Consider the following 19,324-nt stretch of genomic DNA (forward strand, 5'->3'; position numbering starts at 1 on the left):
ACAGATGGTGAAGAACAGCGAAAGTAGAGCAGATGTCAGGGTCCATACTGTACAGTGGCTCTCTGGAGGGCCATATCTCATGCTAACAAGGCAATGACAGAACTGTGTTCTCTATAGTGTGCGTGCTAAACTTGGGAGAGGCAGAAAAAGCACATTAGCCGAATGGACCAGACTCAGTGTGGATAGGTGGACCCCAGCCAGCATCTCAGGAATACACTCGTACAGTATGTGTTCTGCCAAGCTCAACTGACTGTCTGGGGTCTAAGGTAGCCTTGGTCAGGTGAGTTAGGCCTGCTGACATCTGCCACCAACCCACTGGAAGTGTTCAGTGGACTGTGAACCATGCTAATCTGAGAGTAGTCAACAGCAGTCAAAGCAGGAAGTATGTTTCACCTGATAACTATGTCTACAGCTGTGGGTGTTTTTGTTTGTGCCTTTAAATTAGACCGTAAAATTATCCTTCTCTCTACGTAGTTCTGGTAAAACCTACAATTAAAATACTTTAAAATTCTGCAGAGTAGTCTTTTCTAAATGTCGTGAGTCATATTATAACTACAAACATCTGTGTAATTTATTGGGATTTAATGTGATAAACCAACACAACAAAGTGGATAATTTTGAATATGAAAGAAAACAATGTGTTTTTAACACAAGAAATCTGAAAGTTTATCATCAGCCCCACAGCATAATGCTGCCACAACCCTGTTTTACTGAGGGAATATAGTGTTGGGGGTGTAGGCCAAAAAGTTAAATCTTTTGCTCTTAGCCTAACCAGAGCGCCTTCCACATGTTTCTGTGTCCCATTCATGGCTTCTGCCAAAAACTGTAAACATACCTCGGAATGGCTTTCTTTCCACATTAGTTTTCATTATACCAAAAAGTTTGTGGAGTGCAAAACTAACAGCTGTTCTGTTTATGGATTTCCCCCCGAGGTATGGACCTCTGCAGCTCCTCCAGAGTTCCCATTGGCCTGTCGGCTGCTTCTCTAGCGCTCTCCTCGCCCGGCCGGTCAGTTTAGGTGATGGTAGTTTTACAGCTAACCCACATCTTTCCTTTTTTGGATGACAAATTGAACAGCATAATGTGAGATGTTCTAGCCTCACCCGGCTTTAAACTCCTCCACAACTTTCTCCCTGTCCTGCCTGCGGTCTTCCTTGGGGTTCCTGATGCTGTTTGTTTACTGATGTTGTCTTACTTCTTCGGGCAATAAACTAGCTTTTATTTAAGGGTATCAGAGTTAAAGGGGCTTAAGACATATATGCGAATATAGGTTTTATTTGTTAAAAAACAAAAGTCCCAAAAACCATGCGTCCCTTTTCTTCTATGTACGGGTATGGACGAAATGTGTTGGTCTATCAGGTACATTCTATTCTATAAAAGGAAGGAAGTCAGCACATGAAGACAGTATGTGACTAGAAGCCACGGCATGACAGCATTACAGGTCAGCATCAGATAAGCAGTGACCTGGGTCACATCAGAGTGGGAATATATGAGACAGGAAGTAGAGGACGAACAGGCAGCTGATTGTTACCGCTCTGTGGAGCAAATGAAGCAACGTAGGGCGACCATGTTCGGCCATGGTACAAACTGAATACAGACTCCAAATTCTGAAGGTTCACTAGTCTCAGCACATAAAAAATGTCGTCGTAAACAGTTAATAAACCAGCAAACATGATCTTTTATTTTAAAAAACTGATTAAAAACTACCATGTCAGTATTTAATCGAGATGCTCTAATCTGAATTTTGTGGCTGATTCCAGATCATTGTTTTTTTTTTTTTTTAAACACTTCAACGATACTGAAAATGGCTAACTTGGGAGTGTCCTCCTTTCAGCAACAGCCTACACACCAAAGATAGTTGTTATTGTTCCAACCTGGTGAAACTTAGCATAGTGGATTAATAATTTCGAGAAAAACAGGCTCATCTGATTCCAGTCTAAAGTTGTTTTCCCAGTGCATCTCTTCTATTTCCCTAATAAAGCAAGCCAAAATGCAGAAATAGAGTGCATAAGGAACAAAAGCCCTCTCCTTGATTGTACTGCTTCCAAGAAACACCTTAAACATTGGGAACTAAACCTCATCTAAGCAACTTTAGCATTTTATAACACTGCTGTGAGAGATTTCTTTAAAACATTCAGTAAGATCTGCAGACATTAATTTCTGCACGGATCTATAAAAAGTCCCACCCTGGAATATCTGTCAGTTTGGGGTCTGGAGTTTGACTAGATCCTTACACCACCTTCTTTCTGATTCTTTGTCAGCCATTCTACTGTAGATCTGCTGTGTTTGGGATCATTGTCCAGCTATTTGATTCATTTTGGGACAAGCTTCGGCTGTCAGACGGATGGCCTCACATTTGACTCCTTGGCATGCAAGGGAGTTTGAGTTCAACTCAGTGACTGTAATGTATGTTATAACATTAACAATTTAGTTCTTGGAATAAAACAGGGTACATAAAAGATTCTATCGTTAAAAGACTTTGTATATGAAAGCCTCAACTACATACAAAGAAATTCTCTTTTAATGGATGCTTGTATTGAAGTTTTTCACATTTGGCCACGTTACAACCACAAACTTGTATTGTGATGTGTTTTATTGGGCTTTTATGACAGACCAACACAAAGTAGTGCATTATGATGTAGAAAAAAATTGATACATGCCATTCAACAATTTTTACATCTTTTAATGCGATGTGAATTTGTATTTTGAGCCTTTGGTTTAATACTTTGTGAAATCAGCTGCTAGTTTGTTTTTTTTATCTCTACCAGCTCTGCACATCTAGAAACTGAAGTTTTCACTGTTTTCTTTGCAAAGCAGCTCAAACTCAATCAGACTGGAAGGTGACCATCTATGAATATACATTTTCAAGCCCAAAGACTCTAAATTGGATTTAGGTATCGACATTGACTGTGTCATTGTAACATATGAATTTGCTTTCAGCTAAACCACTCGATTGAAGCTCTAGCTGTATGTTTGTCCTGCTGGAAAGTAATAGTCCCTTAATAATGAGGAACCATGGATGTCAACATGTGCTGTGACATACTGAAGCAGAGTGTGATACCCTGCCTTTGGCAACTGGGCTGCAGGGCAGTTTTGCAACATGATAACGACCCCAAACACACCTCCAAGATGAGCAATGCCTTGCCAATGAACCCGAGGGTGAAGGTGCTGGACTGACCAAGCATGTCTCCAGACCTAAACCCTACTGAGCATCTGCGAGGCATCCTCAAACGGAGGGTGGAGGAGCGCAAGGTCTCTAGCATACACCAGCTCCGTGATGTCGTCATGGAGGAGTGGCAGAGGATTCCATTAGCAACCTGTGAACCTCTAGTGAAATCCATGCCCAAGAGAGTTAAGGCATTGCTGGAAAATAATTGTGGCCACACAAAAAATGTGGGCCACAATTTGGGGATTTTGACATAGGGATGTACTTACTTTTGTTGCCACTGGTTTAGACATTAATAGCTGTGTTCAGTTATTTTGAGGGGATGACAAATTTCCATTGTTATACAAGCTGGACACCCAGATTACTTTACATTGTACCAAAGTCTCATATCTTCAGTGTTGTCCCATGAAATGATATAATAAGAGAGTTACGAAAATTTGATGGGTGTACTTACCTTTGTGAGATATTGTAGTACTTCACCTGTAGGCCACAAAGTTTAATTTTGGTCTAATCTGACCTCATGTTTACTGTCTCCTACAAAGACTTATGAGTTTCCTTCAGCAACAGCTTTCAATTTGTTTCTACTTCACTATTATGTGTTGGTTTGTCATAATAAATCTCATAAAACACATTAAAGTTTTTGTTTGCATTGTGAAAAAGTCCAGCAGCTAATAATACTTTGTAAGTTACTGTCTGGAACCGTGTTGCAGTAAGGATGAAGGAGAAAACTACTACTAACAGCTGCAAAATTAAAATGGAGACACATCATTGCTACAAAAAGGAGCAACATGTTATTAAGTGCTAACTGGAAGCGTCTTCCGGGAAATGAAGATCTGCGTTTTTACGTGGAAACGACCCGGCTGGAAAAATAAGTAAAGCTGCGAATGAAGACTCTCAGTGAGAGAATGTGGTTCCGTGTTTAAATTGGGAATAAAATCTTTAGGGAGTTTGAGTTAATTCTAGTTTTACCTGCTGACACATCCAGGGGGCTCAGAGGAGCATGGGGTTCTGGCAGCATGGCGCTGTGATCTTTCGGGACGTCCGACCCAGCTCGGGGAGAAGGATACTGCAGCTCTGATACACTCGGAAGCTTCTGTGGCTGCAGAGGTGCAGTTCCCACCTCCACGTTCATTCCAATCCCTTCAGGCTGGGAGAAGCCTAAAAAACACAGAAAACAGGCAGTTAATGTTAAAGATGCGTTTTTGTGTTTTATTTAGCATGGAGCTAAGCATTAACAGAGCAGCGCTTTGTCGTCCTTTTCTGTAATAAGAATCATTGCTGTCTCACTTTTCAAACTAAGCCCTGGTGGGTTTTCTAGGCTGATTAACTATAGTGGAATTTCATCACCTAGAATGCCGTTAAATAGTATTTCCCCCTTTACAGATTTATTTCTGTTCTGGCTTTTTTCACACACTAAATTGTTTCAGATGATTTATTAACTTAGCTGGGAAAGAAGTACTTGAGTTATGAGAAATAACCTGTTTGACAACATGTACATTAAAAGATCTCAAAAAGCAACAAGTCACAAGCTTCAGGATCAGAGGAGAAGCCAAAGTCACTGCTGACCAGAAAGGACTTAAAAGGCCCGTCCCACTATTGCCAGAAAATTATCATGAGTACTCCTTTTGGAAAATCTGTTGAACTGATGAGATAAAAGTTTTTAGAAGGTGTCCATTCTGTTACATCTTGCCTGCAACTAATGCAGCGTTTTAAAAGAATTACTCCCTATAGACACTCTAACAGTAGTAGTTTAATGGTTATGGTCCAGTGGTGCTTTGGTTCTGGACATGTAGGATTTGCTGAAATTGACCACAAATTCTGCTCTCTGGAAGGAGGACGTCCAGCCATCAGTTTAGGTGACACTGCAGGACGATGATCTGAGGTCCACCTCAAAATCTCTCTCTCTCTCTCTTTATATATATATATATATATATATATATATATATATATAGGGCTGCACGGTTGCGCAGTTGGTAGCACTGTTGCCTTGCAGCAAGAAGGTCCTGGGTTTGATTCCCATCCAGGGGTCTTTCTGCGTGGAGTTTGCATGTTCTCCCCGTGCATGCGTGGGTTTTCACCGGGTACTCCGGCTTCCTCCCACAATCCAAAGACATGCCAGTTAGGTTAATTGGTCACTCTAAATTGCCCTTAGGTGTATGAATGAGTGTGTGCGTGGTTGCTTGTGTGTTGCCCTGTGATGGACTGGCCACCTGTCCAGGGTGTACCCCGCCTCTCGCCCATAGACTGCTGGAGATAGGCACCAGCTCCCCCGCGACCCACTATGGAAGAAGCGGTAGAAAATGACTGACTGACTGATATATATATATTTATATATATATATCAGTTATATTTACATCTATCTATCTATCTATCTATCTATCTATCTATCTATCTATCTATCTATCTATCTATCTATCTATCTATCTATCTATCTATCTATCTATCTATCTATCTATCTATCTATCTATCTATCTATCTATCTGTAAAATGATGATATATTAGTTTATCTAATAACAACACACTAGCTCAACAAATGTAGATCGACTTCTCCGAAACACGATGTTTGAACTTTCAGGGTTACCGTAGTTCCCCTGTTGTGCGAGCACACCAAACGCGATTTCTGCAAAAGGAGCGGCCAATTTACATGTTATCCCTATGTAGAGGCGCGTTCAGGAGCGGCAAGCGAAGCAGGAGCGGAGCGGAGCGGCGCGATGGACGAGTTGAAAAATCTGAACTTTTTCCTAAATTCGCGTCGCGTCAACCAATCAGGGACTGGATGTGGCTGTGACGTAGGGTGAAGGACCAAAGCGGATAAGAAGCAGTTGTCAATGATGGAGGACCAGATCATAGTGGCGGTGTGCGGCAAGCCAGAGTTGTATGACTCAACTAATTACTTTTACCGAGACAAGTACAGAAAGGACCTGGCCTGGTTATGTTTAGGCACAAATATCATTATATTTAGAAGATGTGGACATTAAAAATCGGCTGGTTTTTTTTACTGAGCTGAGATTTATTTACTCACCGAAGACAGATGGACAGGCGTTCAGCAGCGGGGATACAGTGCCGGTAAACCGCGGTGAAGTTAGTTTGAAGTTGGATGTTCAAGCTCCGCGGAGTTAGCGGCATCTAGCTCAGGGTTGATCCGATTCAGGCACTCAGATTTTCCACGATTGTTTGGTACAGAAACGTATTGACGGTCCCTAGTGAACCACCGCGCGTCAGAAGAGGGAGCAACAGAGAGCAGCTAGCCGGAACCTGGGTGCCTGACTCGGATCGGCCGTGGGCTGGATGCTGCTGGCTCCGCGGAGCTTGAGTGTCCGGCTTCGGGCTGGCTTCACTGCGGTCGCCGGTAGTTGGCGTCCCGGAGGCCGATTCGTCTCCCAACGTGGGGCAGCAGATCTTCGAACTGGGTCCTGGATAGACGGAAGTACCGCTGAAATCGACCGTCATCCAGACGCAGCTCCTGGAGTAGGTGGTGGTACTCTCCGAACTGTTCCCGTCCCTGAAGAATCTGGTGAACCCAGGGACGTTGAGGTCGGCGGCGTTTTTCGGCTGTCCACAGGTAAAACACCGTGATTATACGTGAAATCCATGTCCAGCATGTTCAGTTGAAACCAGCAAGCAGCAGATGAAAGCTCCTCCTATTTGATGACGCGACGAAGCGTTGCCGCTTGTTGCCGAATGTCAACGCGGAGTTCACGCGGAATGTGAAGCGGGCAAAAGCACACAAATGAGGCGAAAAATTTGCAGAAATCGCGTTTGGTGTGAATGTATCATTACAGGACTCTCATGCTACGCTCTAAGGTACGTAACAAGACCATGCGCTGGCCAAGTACTTCACGCAAGAGTTTACTCCTCCCTACGTTAAGGAAACAAGAAGGGGAGGGGTGAGTCGCGACCGATGCACCAGAGTGAAACGTTTCGTCATCCAGTCCCTTTAGTAGAAAGAGAGAGACAAGGAAAACAAACGAGCATTCAAATAGAAATTATCAAGCTCATTTAAATTTTTGATGTGATTATTGATTTATTGATTATTGCAACAGGCTTGAAGTGACATAGCTGAGGCATACATTTAGTGCCTGAGGTAGTAAATCGAGTGGTGGGGAGCTTGTGCAACAGTAAAGACAGAAAAATGTCAGGAAAAAGTCGCAATTTTCAGAGTATCGAAGTTACAGATTTCCTGATATCATGCAGCCCTGGTACACTGTTTAAAGGTGAGTGTGTGTAGTGTTAGTTTGAAAATATATATCTGAATACTTAGTAGTAGTAATGAGGTGAATATTTGTTCAGAGGCCAAGACAGTTGCTACGTTGTATCCGACATAATTCTGACCCAGATTGATAGGCGCTTATGCTGAGGCAGGCTCTGAGCCTCAGGTGTCCACAACCTATCTGAATAAATGATAAGATGCTGACTATCTGAATAACGAGAAGACAAGACGGCCCGACCCGAGGCAGTAATGTTTCATCTCCACAAAGTGGGAGGGTCTAAAGCCCAACTCACAACGTCCACCCCCCACGTTTTAATGGTGGGGGGTGGAACCAATAACTGTAATTTTGTTTCAGGTCATCCACTGTATAAACATGTACAGCACTGTATGATTGTTGCCTCCTTCTTAAGATATCATGTGTGTCTTATTGAGAAACCTTGTGCAACCGAACCCAGAGTCCCCAATAAATCCTCAATGCAGAGAAGTAGTTTTGTGGTCTGTACTCACATAAACGCACATGCAGAGTTGTTTTAAACTCAACAGAGTCCAAGGTTACAGCTGTGATTCGTCAGCCCAGAGACAACATGTCTCATTAAAGGCGTCGCTCAGCCTTGTAGCTCCCACGCTGTGGGTGTGTTCATGGATGTGTGCATCAGTCAGCAGAGGAGCTGCAGATCCCATAGCCTGCGACAGCTTTGCTTCGGCATGTGCCCAACAAGCACTGCATCGACACAAACCTTTCATCCAAGTGGGTTTGGAATCACAACACTGAACTCAAATAATACTGGTAAAGAGTAGAAATCCCATTAACAAAGAGATTTTAAGATTGTATTTGGCATCATCTATGTGTTTGCATATTTATCAAAGTGCCTTAGCTTGTGGCCTTTGAAGCACATTTGTGTTGCTTTCTTCTGATTTTCATATATGCTGCTTTCCACTGCCTTGTTTGAAGAGGTGAGACTTCCTGTGTTGCTTCTTGCTCTCCTGACACCCCATGCCCTAGTCTCTAATTACCTCAGTCAGTTCTCTACACAGTAGTACATGAAAGTCCTTTTTGTCACATTATGGTTTCTCTCTTTACTTCATCATCGATAGCCTCCCAGTTGAACGTAATTATAAATCTTTTTTTATTATACAATTATTATTTTTGTTTTTTAAAAGCACTGTCTACGGCTTCATAGTGCCATTTTGTCATCGGGGAGGCTTATTTGCCATGTAGTTTTGGAAAAACAATGCAAAAAGGAGGTGTTATATAAAGGGCAGAACATAATCTGTGCACTTGACTCCGTGCACATCTGCCGAGTCAAGGATGGAGCTAAATACAGGACAATCCTAGAAGAAAATCTGTTATGTCCTATTTCCAAGGGTCCCTACTCAGCGCGGTTCGGTATGGCTCTATACGCTTTTTAGGTTTTTTCATTAGTAACGGTTATATGGAACCGTTACTAATTTTAGTACCTGCTTGCCGTTCCAACCTGCCGGGTCATGCTGAAAACACGATGTCAGAAGATTGTCGATCACTGATTGGGTAGAGGGCACGTCACTAGTCACAACATATTATGATAACTAACTAATATCTTCAACTGTTAAATCGTTGTACACTGAGCTTACTGTGTATATGACTACACTATAGCAAGTTAGCATTAGGTAGAGATGGTACTAAAATGTAATGAAAAATAAACAAAGCATGTAGAGCCGACCCGACCCAAGTAGAGTAGGTACTAATGGAAAACGGGCATTTGGGCATTTAGGGTGCAAAAGATTTGAGACTGTGATGAAGGTTCACCTTCCAGCAGTCCAAAGACTCTAAACATACAGAAGTGAAATGGTTTAGATGAAAGCTTGTTCATCTGTTAGAATGGACAAGTCGAAGTCCAGAGCCAAGTCCAACAAAGAATCTGTAGCAAAACTTGTATATAAATGCTCTCCATCCAATCTGACTCAGCTTAAGCAACTTTGCAAATAATAATGGGCAAAGAATACTTTGCAAAATAATCTGAAATCGATATAACCCAAAAGCGGCTGTAATTGCGGTAAAAGTTGATTCTTCAAAGTAATGACTCAAGGGGGCTGAATACAACTGTACACCACTCTTTTTAATGGCAAAATAACTTTGAACACCATGTCTCATTTTCCTTCAGCTTCACAACTACTGGCTACAGTTGGTAGAAGTGTTTTGTGAAGGAGGCTATGACTGATTATCAGAAAGTGAGATGGCAGTTTGCTGGTCTGGAGCATTTAGGTGTGAAATTACAAAATTCAATGGAAGAGGATTTCTTGGAGAGGGTAAGAAGAAAATCATTGTTTCTCATCATTCTGGGAAGGTTATAAGTCAATTTTCACTAGAAGTTCTTCATACTAAAGTAAGACGTTAAATAATCAGAAAACATTATAGAACTATGGCCAATACAAGGACATACCAGGAATTTTATCAAAATTGGAAACTATGGAACGCTTAGAGAATCTGCAAAACAATCTGAAATACAATTTTTTGCAAAAGCTGAAAGATACGTTTCAATGCCTTTTAGACAGATGACACCAAAGTGGATATGCTTGGATATCAACCACAGTGCCCTCAAACTGGTTCATGCAATTTCAAATGCAACAGGAAATCACAATGTCCAAAATGTTACAATTTTCCAGTTTGGCCAGAAAACAGGGGTGCACTCATTGCAGCTTTCTGGCCGATCACTGATTACCAATCTTTAAAAAGCCAGACCTACGGATTCCAATTTTGGTCGATACCGATTTTCTTCGTAACTGACACTGTCAGGTTTCATAAGGCCACAAGACAACTTCAATGTTTCAATCTTATATTGTCAACAGTTGTGAACCAAGCATATGAAGAGATGACCTAGTGGGCAGTCTGTCAGTCGGCCCCTCTCTAACGGAATAGTAAAAAGGGACAGTGGGTGATTTTCAGACCTTTGCGAAAGTAGATAAGACTGGTGGATGAGATCGGTTTCACATGTAAGTATTGACGAATCATCAGTCACCCAAAATTAAGGAAATCGGAGCCGATCGATCGGCCGGCGAATCAATCTGTGGAGCCCTACCGGAAAATATTGGCAATTGGTTGTTTTGGCATATACAGGTCCTTCTCAAAATATTAGCATATTGTGATAAAGTTTATTATTTTCCATAATGTCATGATGAAAATTTAACATTCATATATTTTAGATTCATTGCACACTAACTGAAATATTTCAGGTCTTTTATTGTCTTAATACGGATGATTTTGACATACAGCTCATGAAAACCCAAAATTCCTATCTCACAAAATTAACATATCATTAAAAGGGTCTCTAAACGAGCTATGAACCTAATCATCTGAATCAACGAGTTAACTCTAAACACCTGCAAAAGATTCCTGAGGCCTTTAAAACTCCCAGCCTGGTTCATCACTCAAAACCCCAATCATGGGTAAGACTGCTGACCTGACTGCTGTCCAGAAGGCCACTATTGACACCCTCAAGCAAGAGGGTAAGACAGAGAAAGAAATTTCTGAACGAATAGGCTGTTCCCAGAGTGTTGTATCAAGGCACCTCAGTGGGAAGTCTGTGGGAAGGAAAAAGTGTGGCAGAAAACGCTGTACAACGAGAAGAGGTGACCGGACCCTGAGGAAGATTGTGGAGAAGGGCCGATTCCAGACCTTGGGGGACCTGCAGAAGCAGTGGACTGAGTCTGGAGTAGAAACATCCAGAGCCACCGTGCACAGGCGTGTGCAGGAAATGGGCTACAGGTGCCGCATTCCCCAGGTCAAGCCACTTTTGAACCAGAAACAGCGGCAGAAGCGCCTGACCTGGGCTACAGAGAAGCAGCACTGGACTGTTGCTCAGTGGTCCAAAGTACTTTTTTCGGATGAAAGCAAATTCTGCATGTCATTCGGAAATCAAGGTGCCAGAGTCTGGAGGAAGACTGGGGAGAAGGAAATGCCAAAATGCCAGAAGTCCAGTGTCAAGTACCCACAGTCAGTGATGGTCTGGGGTGCCGTGTCAGCTGCTGGTGTTGGTCCACTGTGTTTTATCAAGGGCAGGATCAATGCAGCTAGCTATCAGGAGATTTTGGAGCACTTCATGCTCCCATCTGCTGAAAAGCTTTATGGAGATGAAGATTTCATTTTTCAGCACGACCTGGCACCTGCTCACAGTGCCAAAACCACTGGTAAATGGTTTACTGACCATGGTATCACTGTGCTCAATTGGCCTGCCAACTCTCCTGACCTGAACCCCATAGAGAATCTGTGTAATATTGTGAAGAGAACGTTGAGAGACTCAAGACCCAACACTCTAAAGGCTGCTATCGAAGCATCCTGGGCCTCCATAAGACCTCAGCAGTGCCACAGGCTGATTGCCTCCATGCCACGCCGCATTGAAGCAGTCATTTCTGCAAAAGGACTCCCGACCAAGTATTGAGTGCATAACTGTACATGATTATTTGAAGGTTGACGTTTTTTGGATTAAAAACACTTTTCTTTTATTGGTCGGATGAAATATGCTAATTTTGTGAGATAGGAATTTTTTGTTTTCATGAGCTGTATGCCAAAATCATCTGTATTAAGACAATAAAAGACCTGAAATATTTCAGTTAGTGTGCAATGAATCTAAAATATATGAATGTTAAATTTTCATCATGACATTAGGGAAAATAATGAACTTTATCACAATATGCTAATATTTTGAGAAGGACCTGTATACTGACCCTTCAGAGCAGTGTGCTACCGACCTTCCTTATGATAAGTTAATAAAGAGACATATCCAAACAAGTTAAAAGTATCACACTCCAACTCAAATCCTTTGTTTAAACATGGTCACTACTTGTTTTGGCCAGGTATTTATCTCCAACTTCAAAAAGAACAAAGTGTCAAAGATACAAATATCTCTTCCGCACAGATCTATTGCCTGGCCTCAAAAAAATACTAGAAACGTACTAGAAATGTACAACAGAGTCAGGTGAGAATTCAACTATAATAATAATACCACAACAATAACAGTAGTATGTGGAAAGGCAGCAGCAAATGAAGATGCAGCAAAAGGTTGTCATATACTAGTGTTTTAACTCAAATCATTATGTATCATGCTGAATTTAATTATAGCTAGTGTTATTATTCTTCTAGCAGTAGCAGCTGTATAAATGTAAATGCAGATGTTTTTGTGTGGCGGCTTGAAGAATGTTTTGGGTTATACCTGAGAAAGTCCCCAACAGGCCAGAATCCATCATTTGGACAGGGCTGGAGTGAGAGGCCAGGGAATCCGAATGAGTTGCCATGGAGGCTGGCAAGATAGGAGAAAAGATGGAGGTGGTGTTGAACATGTGGGCATTAACAATTTAGTATACCAAAGGAATCATAGACAGCAAATCAAACAGGGGAAAGGTTGTTATAAGCAAAGGGCATTTTCAGTTCTTTACGACTGATTAAACAGGAGGAAGGACATTCTTGAACATTCTTGTACCAGGACCTACATCCATATACTCCACATGTTCTGTCAGCAACAACTGGTGGACATGGTATACACATAAAACTTGTCAGGACATATGCCTTCCAACCAAACACGGATGTACCGCTTAATTGATTACTGGTTGGAAGTGAGACGTTTTCACCTTTGAAGGTACGAAGACTGGACTCTCAACAAATATAGTTACTTCTCTATGAAGTGAACTCGTGCTAACCGCTGCATATGTTCGCTATAGAATTACTCATCAACAAAGAATCAAAATGATCTATTTTTTTGTTTTAGTATGATGTTAAAAATAAAGTCAAAGGCAGCATATAAAGGAGCAAATGGGAACTGTATTTTCTGTAGATTTACATCTGATGTGTCAGGTAGGCTGCCACTTTAAAAAGTGACAATAGAGAAAACGACATTAAATTTGCAGATGGCGGGTCCTTATTGATCAGCTTCAAAGTGGAGAGATCCAGCGGTTAATTACTTTGTGGAGGGTTGTGACAGCCACTTCCAAAAGACACACAAACACCCTCCCACTATCACAGTTCAATGTAGTTCACCGAGTCATTTGTCCAGTTCTAGATTAGCTAGAACCTACCTGGGTTTGGATCCTCACTGTGACAGGTATGGCAGTGATAAGGCCACATTAATCCATAGATAATGACCATGGCCTACTTTAGCAAATGTGGGTTTTCGAACATCCAGAAACAGACCAATAACGCATTAGTTACTCTCTGTGGTATGGTGGGTGCAGAAGATAAGTGCATTACATATGAAAAGCATCGGGTTCTGTACTTTGGTTCTGTAGTGGCAAGGCGTGCCATATTATGAGATGGATGACTGCTGCCTAGCCCACCACATTCAATGTTTGGGTTGTCTCAGTTACATTTACATTATTCAGATCATATTCTTTTCATTTTTCAGTCACTATCTCTCAGCATTATACTGAATGAGAAAATGTTGCTAACCTGTTGTGAACCTCAAGTGAATATAGGCAATACTAACTATAAAGTAAATGCACACTGTTTACAGCTAGCAATGCTAATTGTGCTAAGTGCTAAAACATGTTCGAGAAGTTTAAACTGAGACCTCTCATTATTTTTGGCTTTCAAAACAGAAAAAGTTTCATTTTACAGAAATTAGACAAACACAAGCTGTCACTTAATGAGACATAATTGTAAAAAAGATCTGATAGGTTGCTTTGAAACATGTTTTTAGGTTTGTTGGTATTTAATTATGTTTTCAGAACTCTGCACATTTTATTAGAAGTACTCTTAGCTGATCTAAAATTTTTCTGAATCCTGCAAGAAAAAATTTAGTTTACATTAGCATTTATAAACACTGGCCAACAGTCAGCACAGTGTGGGCCACTGAAAAACACCAAACTGCTTTGAAACAGTATTTCACACCTAACACCTAATACTAAAGACATCTGTGAGGAAAAGGTGGCAAACATTGTAACTTGTCTCAGACAAATGGTCTCTTGGCACTCTGACCTACAGGTATTCAGATTACACCAGAAGGAAGTTCAAACTTCATGCAATAAAGCCACAAATTATTCAAACCTCAGGCAGATTTAGATTTAAAATAATTTGAATTAAACCAAAAAGTTCATTCCTGATACAAAATGAAACATAATGGATCTGAAACATAATTAAAAAATAGAAAAGAGTATCAGTTTTAAAAAAGACAATCTGTTTTTAATACATTTTATTTGAAACAAATACGATGTCACTAACTATTCATACCCTTCTTAATAATCAATGGAAAAATCATTATTGACATTACAGCAATTAAACCCTTTTTTATTATTGCTGACCAGCTTTTTGCATGTGTCCACTGGTATTCTGACAATTTAACTTTGTTCCAAGATGTCATTTGAGGTTGGAAGGCCTCCTTGCCATAACCCTAATCTTTAGCTCCATCCGCACTCTCTCTTTCACATTCAAATTGGGCCACAGCGAAACGTTAATATTACTCCTAGTTCCCTTTACAAAAAATGTGATGGATAATTAAATTCCCTTTAAATCTAAACCTGCCAGGGGTATGAAAAGTTTTGGAGTTGTTTACATGCGTTTTCACCTGTAACAAAGAGAATATACAAGGCAGCGATGTTCCTACCCTACGTGTTGCTACACACAACGGGTCAGCTGGCTGAAAGAAGGCTCTGACATCTTTTCCTCAAAAATAAGACCAATTTGGCTCTTTGGGAGTATTTCAGACAGTCAGTGTGGAAAATAAAGCAGTGCCACCCATCGCTATTGTTAAAAGGTAAAACTACACTTGGTTAGCTACAACTACATGTCTGATAAGCAGCTACCTGAGCAAAAAGCCTCACTCATACATACAAAGAAAGCTTCAAAACGTATACTACTTTTAGCAGGTGTTCGTTCTTCAGTTTTAAGCCTGTCTATGTATGAAAAGCAAAATACTATATAGAAATGTTAGAAATGATATAGTAAATCCAACAAACTATAGTATTGTAGCAGCAGTAGGAAGGTATATTTTTCTGTTTTAAGTTTTTTTTTTTTTTAAATAAAATGAGATGAGTTTTTGTGTAAATATAGAATGGGATTTTTCCTCAGGAGATTGTCTGCATCTCTGGAAAATTGCACAACAGTCCATGTTCAGACTCAAAACTGGTTAAACTGCAGCTGTTTGTAAATTACAGCAGCTATAGCTCCTGTAAAACTGCGAATCAGGAAACCTTTTCCAGAATTTCTTCCAAAATGGTCAACATTGTTTGAAGCAATCCAATAAACTGGATCAAAAGCAGGTCATGGTGTTTCGACATGAACACATTTGTATTCTATTCTTTATATTCCAGTTTTTCTGACTGAATATCCTCTGCACTCCTACCTGAAAGGTCTGAAACTTAGGCCTGTTGCTGGTCAGGTGAATGTGACTGTACCTCTCCCTCCAGCTCCAGGAGCGAACCTATCTGTTCCCCAGAGGTCACCTTACAACCTGCAGCTTTGACAACATGCATGAAGAAACGGCAATCACTACCCATCTCTGATGGCGTCCTGCTATGCAACTCAGATTCAATGACACACATCCACAGAAGCATACTGAGCATAAACAAAACTATTCTCAAAAGAAAAAAAAACGGTCAAACAATGAAAACATGCGTATCTGTCAGAGACAAATTGCTCCAACAGATATATGCATGCACCTGCACGCTCACCTGTCCGATTTCCTCATAAAGCAGACATACAAATCCCAAACAAGCCCAATATTCAGCTGCAGAGTGCTGCTCAGAGCCTCAGTCTCTGTCTGTCTGCAGTGCAGCCTCAGCTGGCTTTAAGCTACTAACACTGTGAACCCTCACACACACACACACACCCACACAGGCATGCTATCACAGTCGGGGAGTCTGGCTTTGGTGTGGTGACGTTTCACTGTCTGTCTGGTTCAGGTCCCGGGCCCCCCGCCAGCCAGCACCTCCCCTCCCTCCTTGCTGTCGCCACCCTTCAGCTTCTGTCCGAGAGGTCCAGGCTGAACCAATAGGGCCAGAGTTGAAATGTGGAGTAGGAGTATGAGACAAAACAACGGAGGCAATGGGTGGGATAGATGCAGGGAGGGAAAGACAGCAGGACATTATTTGCCTTTGATCAGGAGTGACAACCTGATAAAGGGAAAGGAGGACAGATATAAAGTAAGAGGGAGGTGAAGTCGAGGAGTAAAGCAGGGAGGAGAGGAACAGAGAAGACACAGGGAGGCACCAATAGCAACCCCCTTCTAGCAGCGTACACACAGGGTGACAGTGAAGCGAACAGACAGGATGCTACCCACAGTCACAAATGCTTTCATGTATACAACACACAGGGGCCTTAGTAGGGTCCGCTGGCTGTCTCGATAGGACACACGAACCAGTCAGAAAAACCCTGGACCGATTCCAGAACAAGTCCCTTGGTGAGAATTTTTGGGTCTCTCCGCCCTGTTAACGCCACGTTTTTGGTACTCAAAAGGTCAAATGCAAAGCGGCAGGCGACACGTGGCAAAAAGGTAGATCCCAAACAAACAAACTTTGCTCTTTGTTGAAAATCAGTAAAACTCAAAAGGTTGCAGGAAAACAGGCAAAAATATCTCCTGCTGAGCAGAGGCGCTGTCCAAGGTGCTGAGATCAGGCCAAGCAGCTTCACAAAGGCCACTTGGGGACACTCACGTAGAAAAGAAAAACCAACATGGCCTCGCTGTGTGCATGTTTACCCCTAACTCAACCCTGTGGCCTGGCTGAGACAACATCCCAAAGCTAAATGTCTTTTTTGCAGCAGGGGATAGATGGATAAAAACACGATGACCTCTAAGCTGGTAACATGAAACAAAAAAACATCTAATTGGTGGGATCAGCGTAAAGAAACACAGCTGGAATGGGTTTAGACATGCTCATGAACTATCTAAACTATGCTTTGCCATTTCATACTTGCATTTTTTAGGTACAAAATGGAGCAGTCGACAACAGGATGTTTCGCACCAACCGTGTGTCCGTTGAAGACCTGTTCCTCTGCTGACTTTATTCTCTCTATGCCCCGTGCCCATCTGTCCACCATGGGATTCAGGTCTATTAGCTGCTCTGCTCCCAAACTCTGGAATAAACTGCCACTGGATCTCCGCATGACATCATTCCTACACACTTTCAAATCTCTCCCCAAAACTCACCTGTTCAGACTAGCATACCCCACTTGACCTCCCCACACGTCACACCACAAACATTTATCTGTATTTTATTTGTTGGTTTCTTTTTAGAACTTTTATCTTTTGTTCTTAATATGTTATTTTTATGTTATTGATGTAAAACAACCTTGAGAGTCTTGAAAGGAGCTTATAAATAAAATGTATTGCTATTATTATTATTATAGAACAGATGAAACAATCTCCTAAAGCTTAATGTCTGATGTGACAATGTGAGCTCAGTAAAAATCAGTCATTGTTATTTTATGGGAAGTCTTCATGAAGATCAGACCAATTTTTCTGCAGTCTTGCCCAGGAGGGAAAATTTCCCGACAGAGTTGTGCTCGGCACACTGCACCAGGGTTAATGTACCAGTGGTGAACTGCTCAGCTGGAGAGACCCTGGAAGACTGACTGTGAGGCGACACATTGTGTGTATTTGTGTGTGTTTTCCTGAAAAAAAACATCGTATGAACTGATCTTAGCAGGTGTGTCAGTGCTCATTACAGTCCAGTTGTATGACCTTTCCCAACATTCTTACCAAACACCAAAATCACAGTAATTCTGCAGTGACATCTGGCACATTAAGGTATTGTGTTGAGGTTACTGTCAGTGTTTGGGTTTTCTGTGTCATACCTTGATTGTGGAAAGATGGACTGACAGAAACCAGAACTTTTTTGAACCCCATTTTACCATTTAACTAAAGTGCCTTAAACAAGAACACCTGTATAAAAGATACGTTGTGCCACAAACCAACTGATAAGCTTGTTTTTTTTCACATCCAGTTGATTAACGACTCGGTGCAGAATCAGGCTAAAATGAGAAATTGCCGTTATGCTACAAACCCACTGAAGAATTTGGTATGAAGTTGTATCCAACTTCCATTATTCATAAACCCCAAAATAAAATTTCTTCACAAGTCCCCTAATTAGTAAACAGTGCACCAATGTGTAACCTAATCTCACTATCAGCATAAATAGAAGAAAGCATCAACCAGGGAAGCAGCCAACAAGCCCTGGATGAACTCTAGAGAAGCTGCAGAGATCCACAGCTCAGGTGGAAGAAACTTCAACATGACATTTCTTATTAGTTACCATTAGTCATAGCCTCCACTAATTGTCCTTTATGGTAGAGTGGCAAGAAAAAAGCTACTGTAAAAAAAAAAAAAAAACAGCCCGTAAGAAGGTTCTCCGCTCAGATCAGACCAAAACAGAACCATGCAAAATGCCTCATGTGGCAGAAAACCAACATATGACCCTGAACCCACCAATGCCTGTGTGAAACATGATGGTGGCAGCATCATGCTGTGGGGAGGCTTTTCTTCAGCAGGCACAGATAAGCTGATCAGACACGATGGTTCAATGGTTGGAACTAAATACTGGTTGCAAAGAACTTGGGACATGGGTGGAGATTCACTTTCCAGCCAGACAACCCTAAACCTACAGATAGAACTACAACAGAAGGTTTCAAACCAAAGCATATTCCTGAGAATGGCCTAGTCAAAGTCCAGGCTTCAATCAAACTCCAAATCTCTAGAATACTCCAACATTGTTCAGCACAGACTCTCTGATTGAGCTTGAGCTTTTTTTTTCTGTACATGTGCAATGCTATTAGGGAGGTGCCACAAAAGACTTCCTGTAACTGCATTGAATGGTGGGTATAAAAAGTAGTAACTCAACTAAAAATATTTTCATTCCTCTCCACAATTATGCACTTCTTTGTGTTGGTCTATCACACTGCTTGTTACATGACTAAATGTAAAAAAATGGAAGGAGTTCAAACACTTTAAGGCCCTGTATAAGTTAGGAGGCATTGTTTACAGTTTGGG

The 19,324-nt window shown here is 41.5% G+C and overlaps 1 protein-coding gene across 11 annotated transcripts in view; it reads right to left on the bottom strand.

Annotated features, from left to right (window-relative positions):
• Positions 1-19,324, bottom strand: part of LOC124858091 (microtubule-associated protein 4) — a 155,251-nt gene that overhangs the window by 69,622 nt on the left and 66,305 nt on the right. For 8 of the 11 annotated variants that reach the window (XM_047349866.1, XM_047349868.1, XM_047349873.1 and 5 more), the window contains 2 exons: positions 12,563-12,649; positions 4,136-4,324 (listed from right to left, as the gene is read on the bottom strand). In XM_047349866.1, coding sequence (XP_047205822.1) covers positions 4,136-4,324; positions 12,563-12,649 — 276 coding nt within the window. Of the gene's footprint in view, positions 1-4,135; positions 4,325-12,562; positions 12,650-15,682; positions 15,797-16,010; positions 16,058-19,324 lie in introns of those variants that run through there. The other 3 variants (XM_047349875.1, XM_047349874.1, XM_047349869.1) reach the window with 3 other exon arrangements.

The sequence above is a fragment of the Girardinichthys multiradiatus genome, chromosome 21 (assembly GCF_021462225.1).
Source record: "Girardinichthys multiradiatus isolate DD_20200921_A chromosome 21, DD_fGirMul_XY1, whole genome shotgun sequence".
Taxonomy (NCBI): domain Eukaryota; kingdom Metazoa; phylum Chordata; class Actinopteri; order Cyprinodontiformes; family Goodeidae; genus Girardinichthys; species Girardinichthys multiradiatus.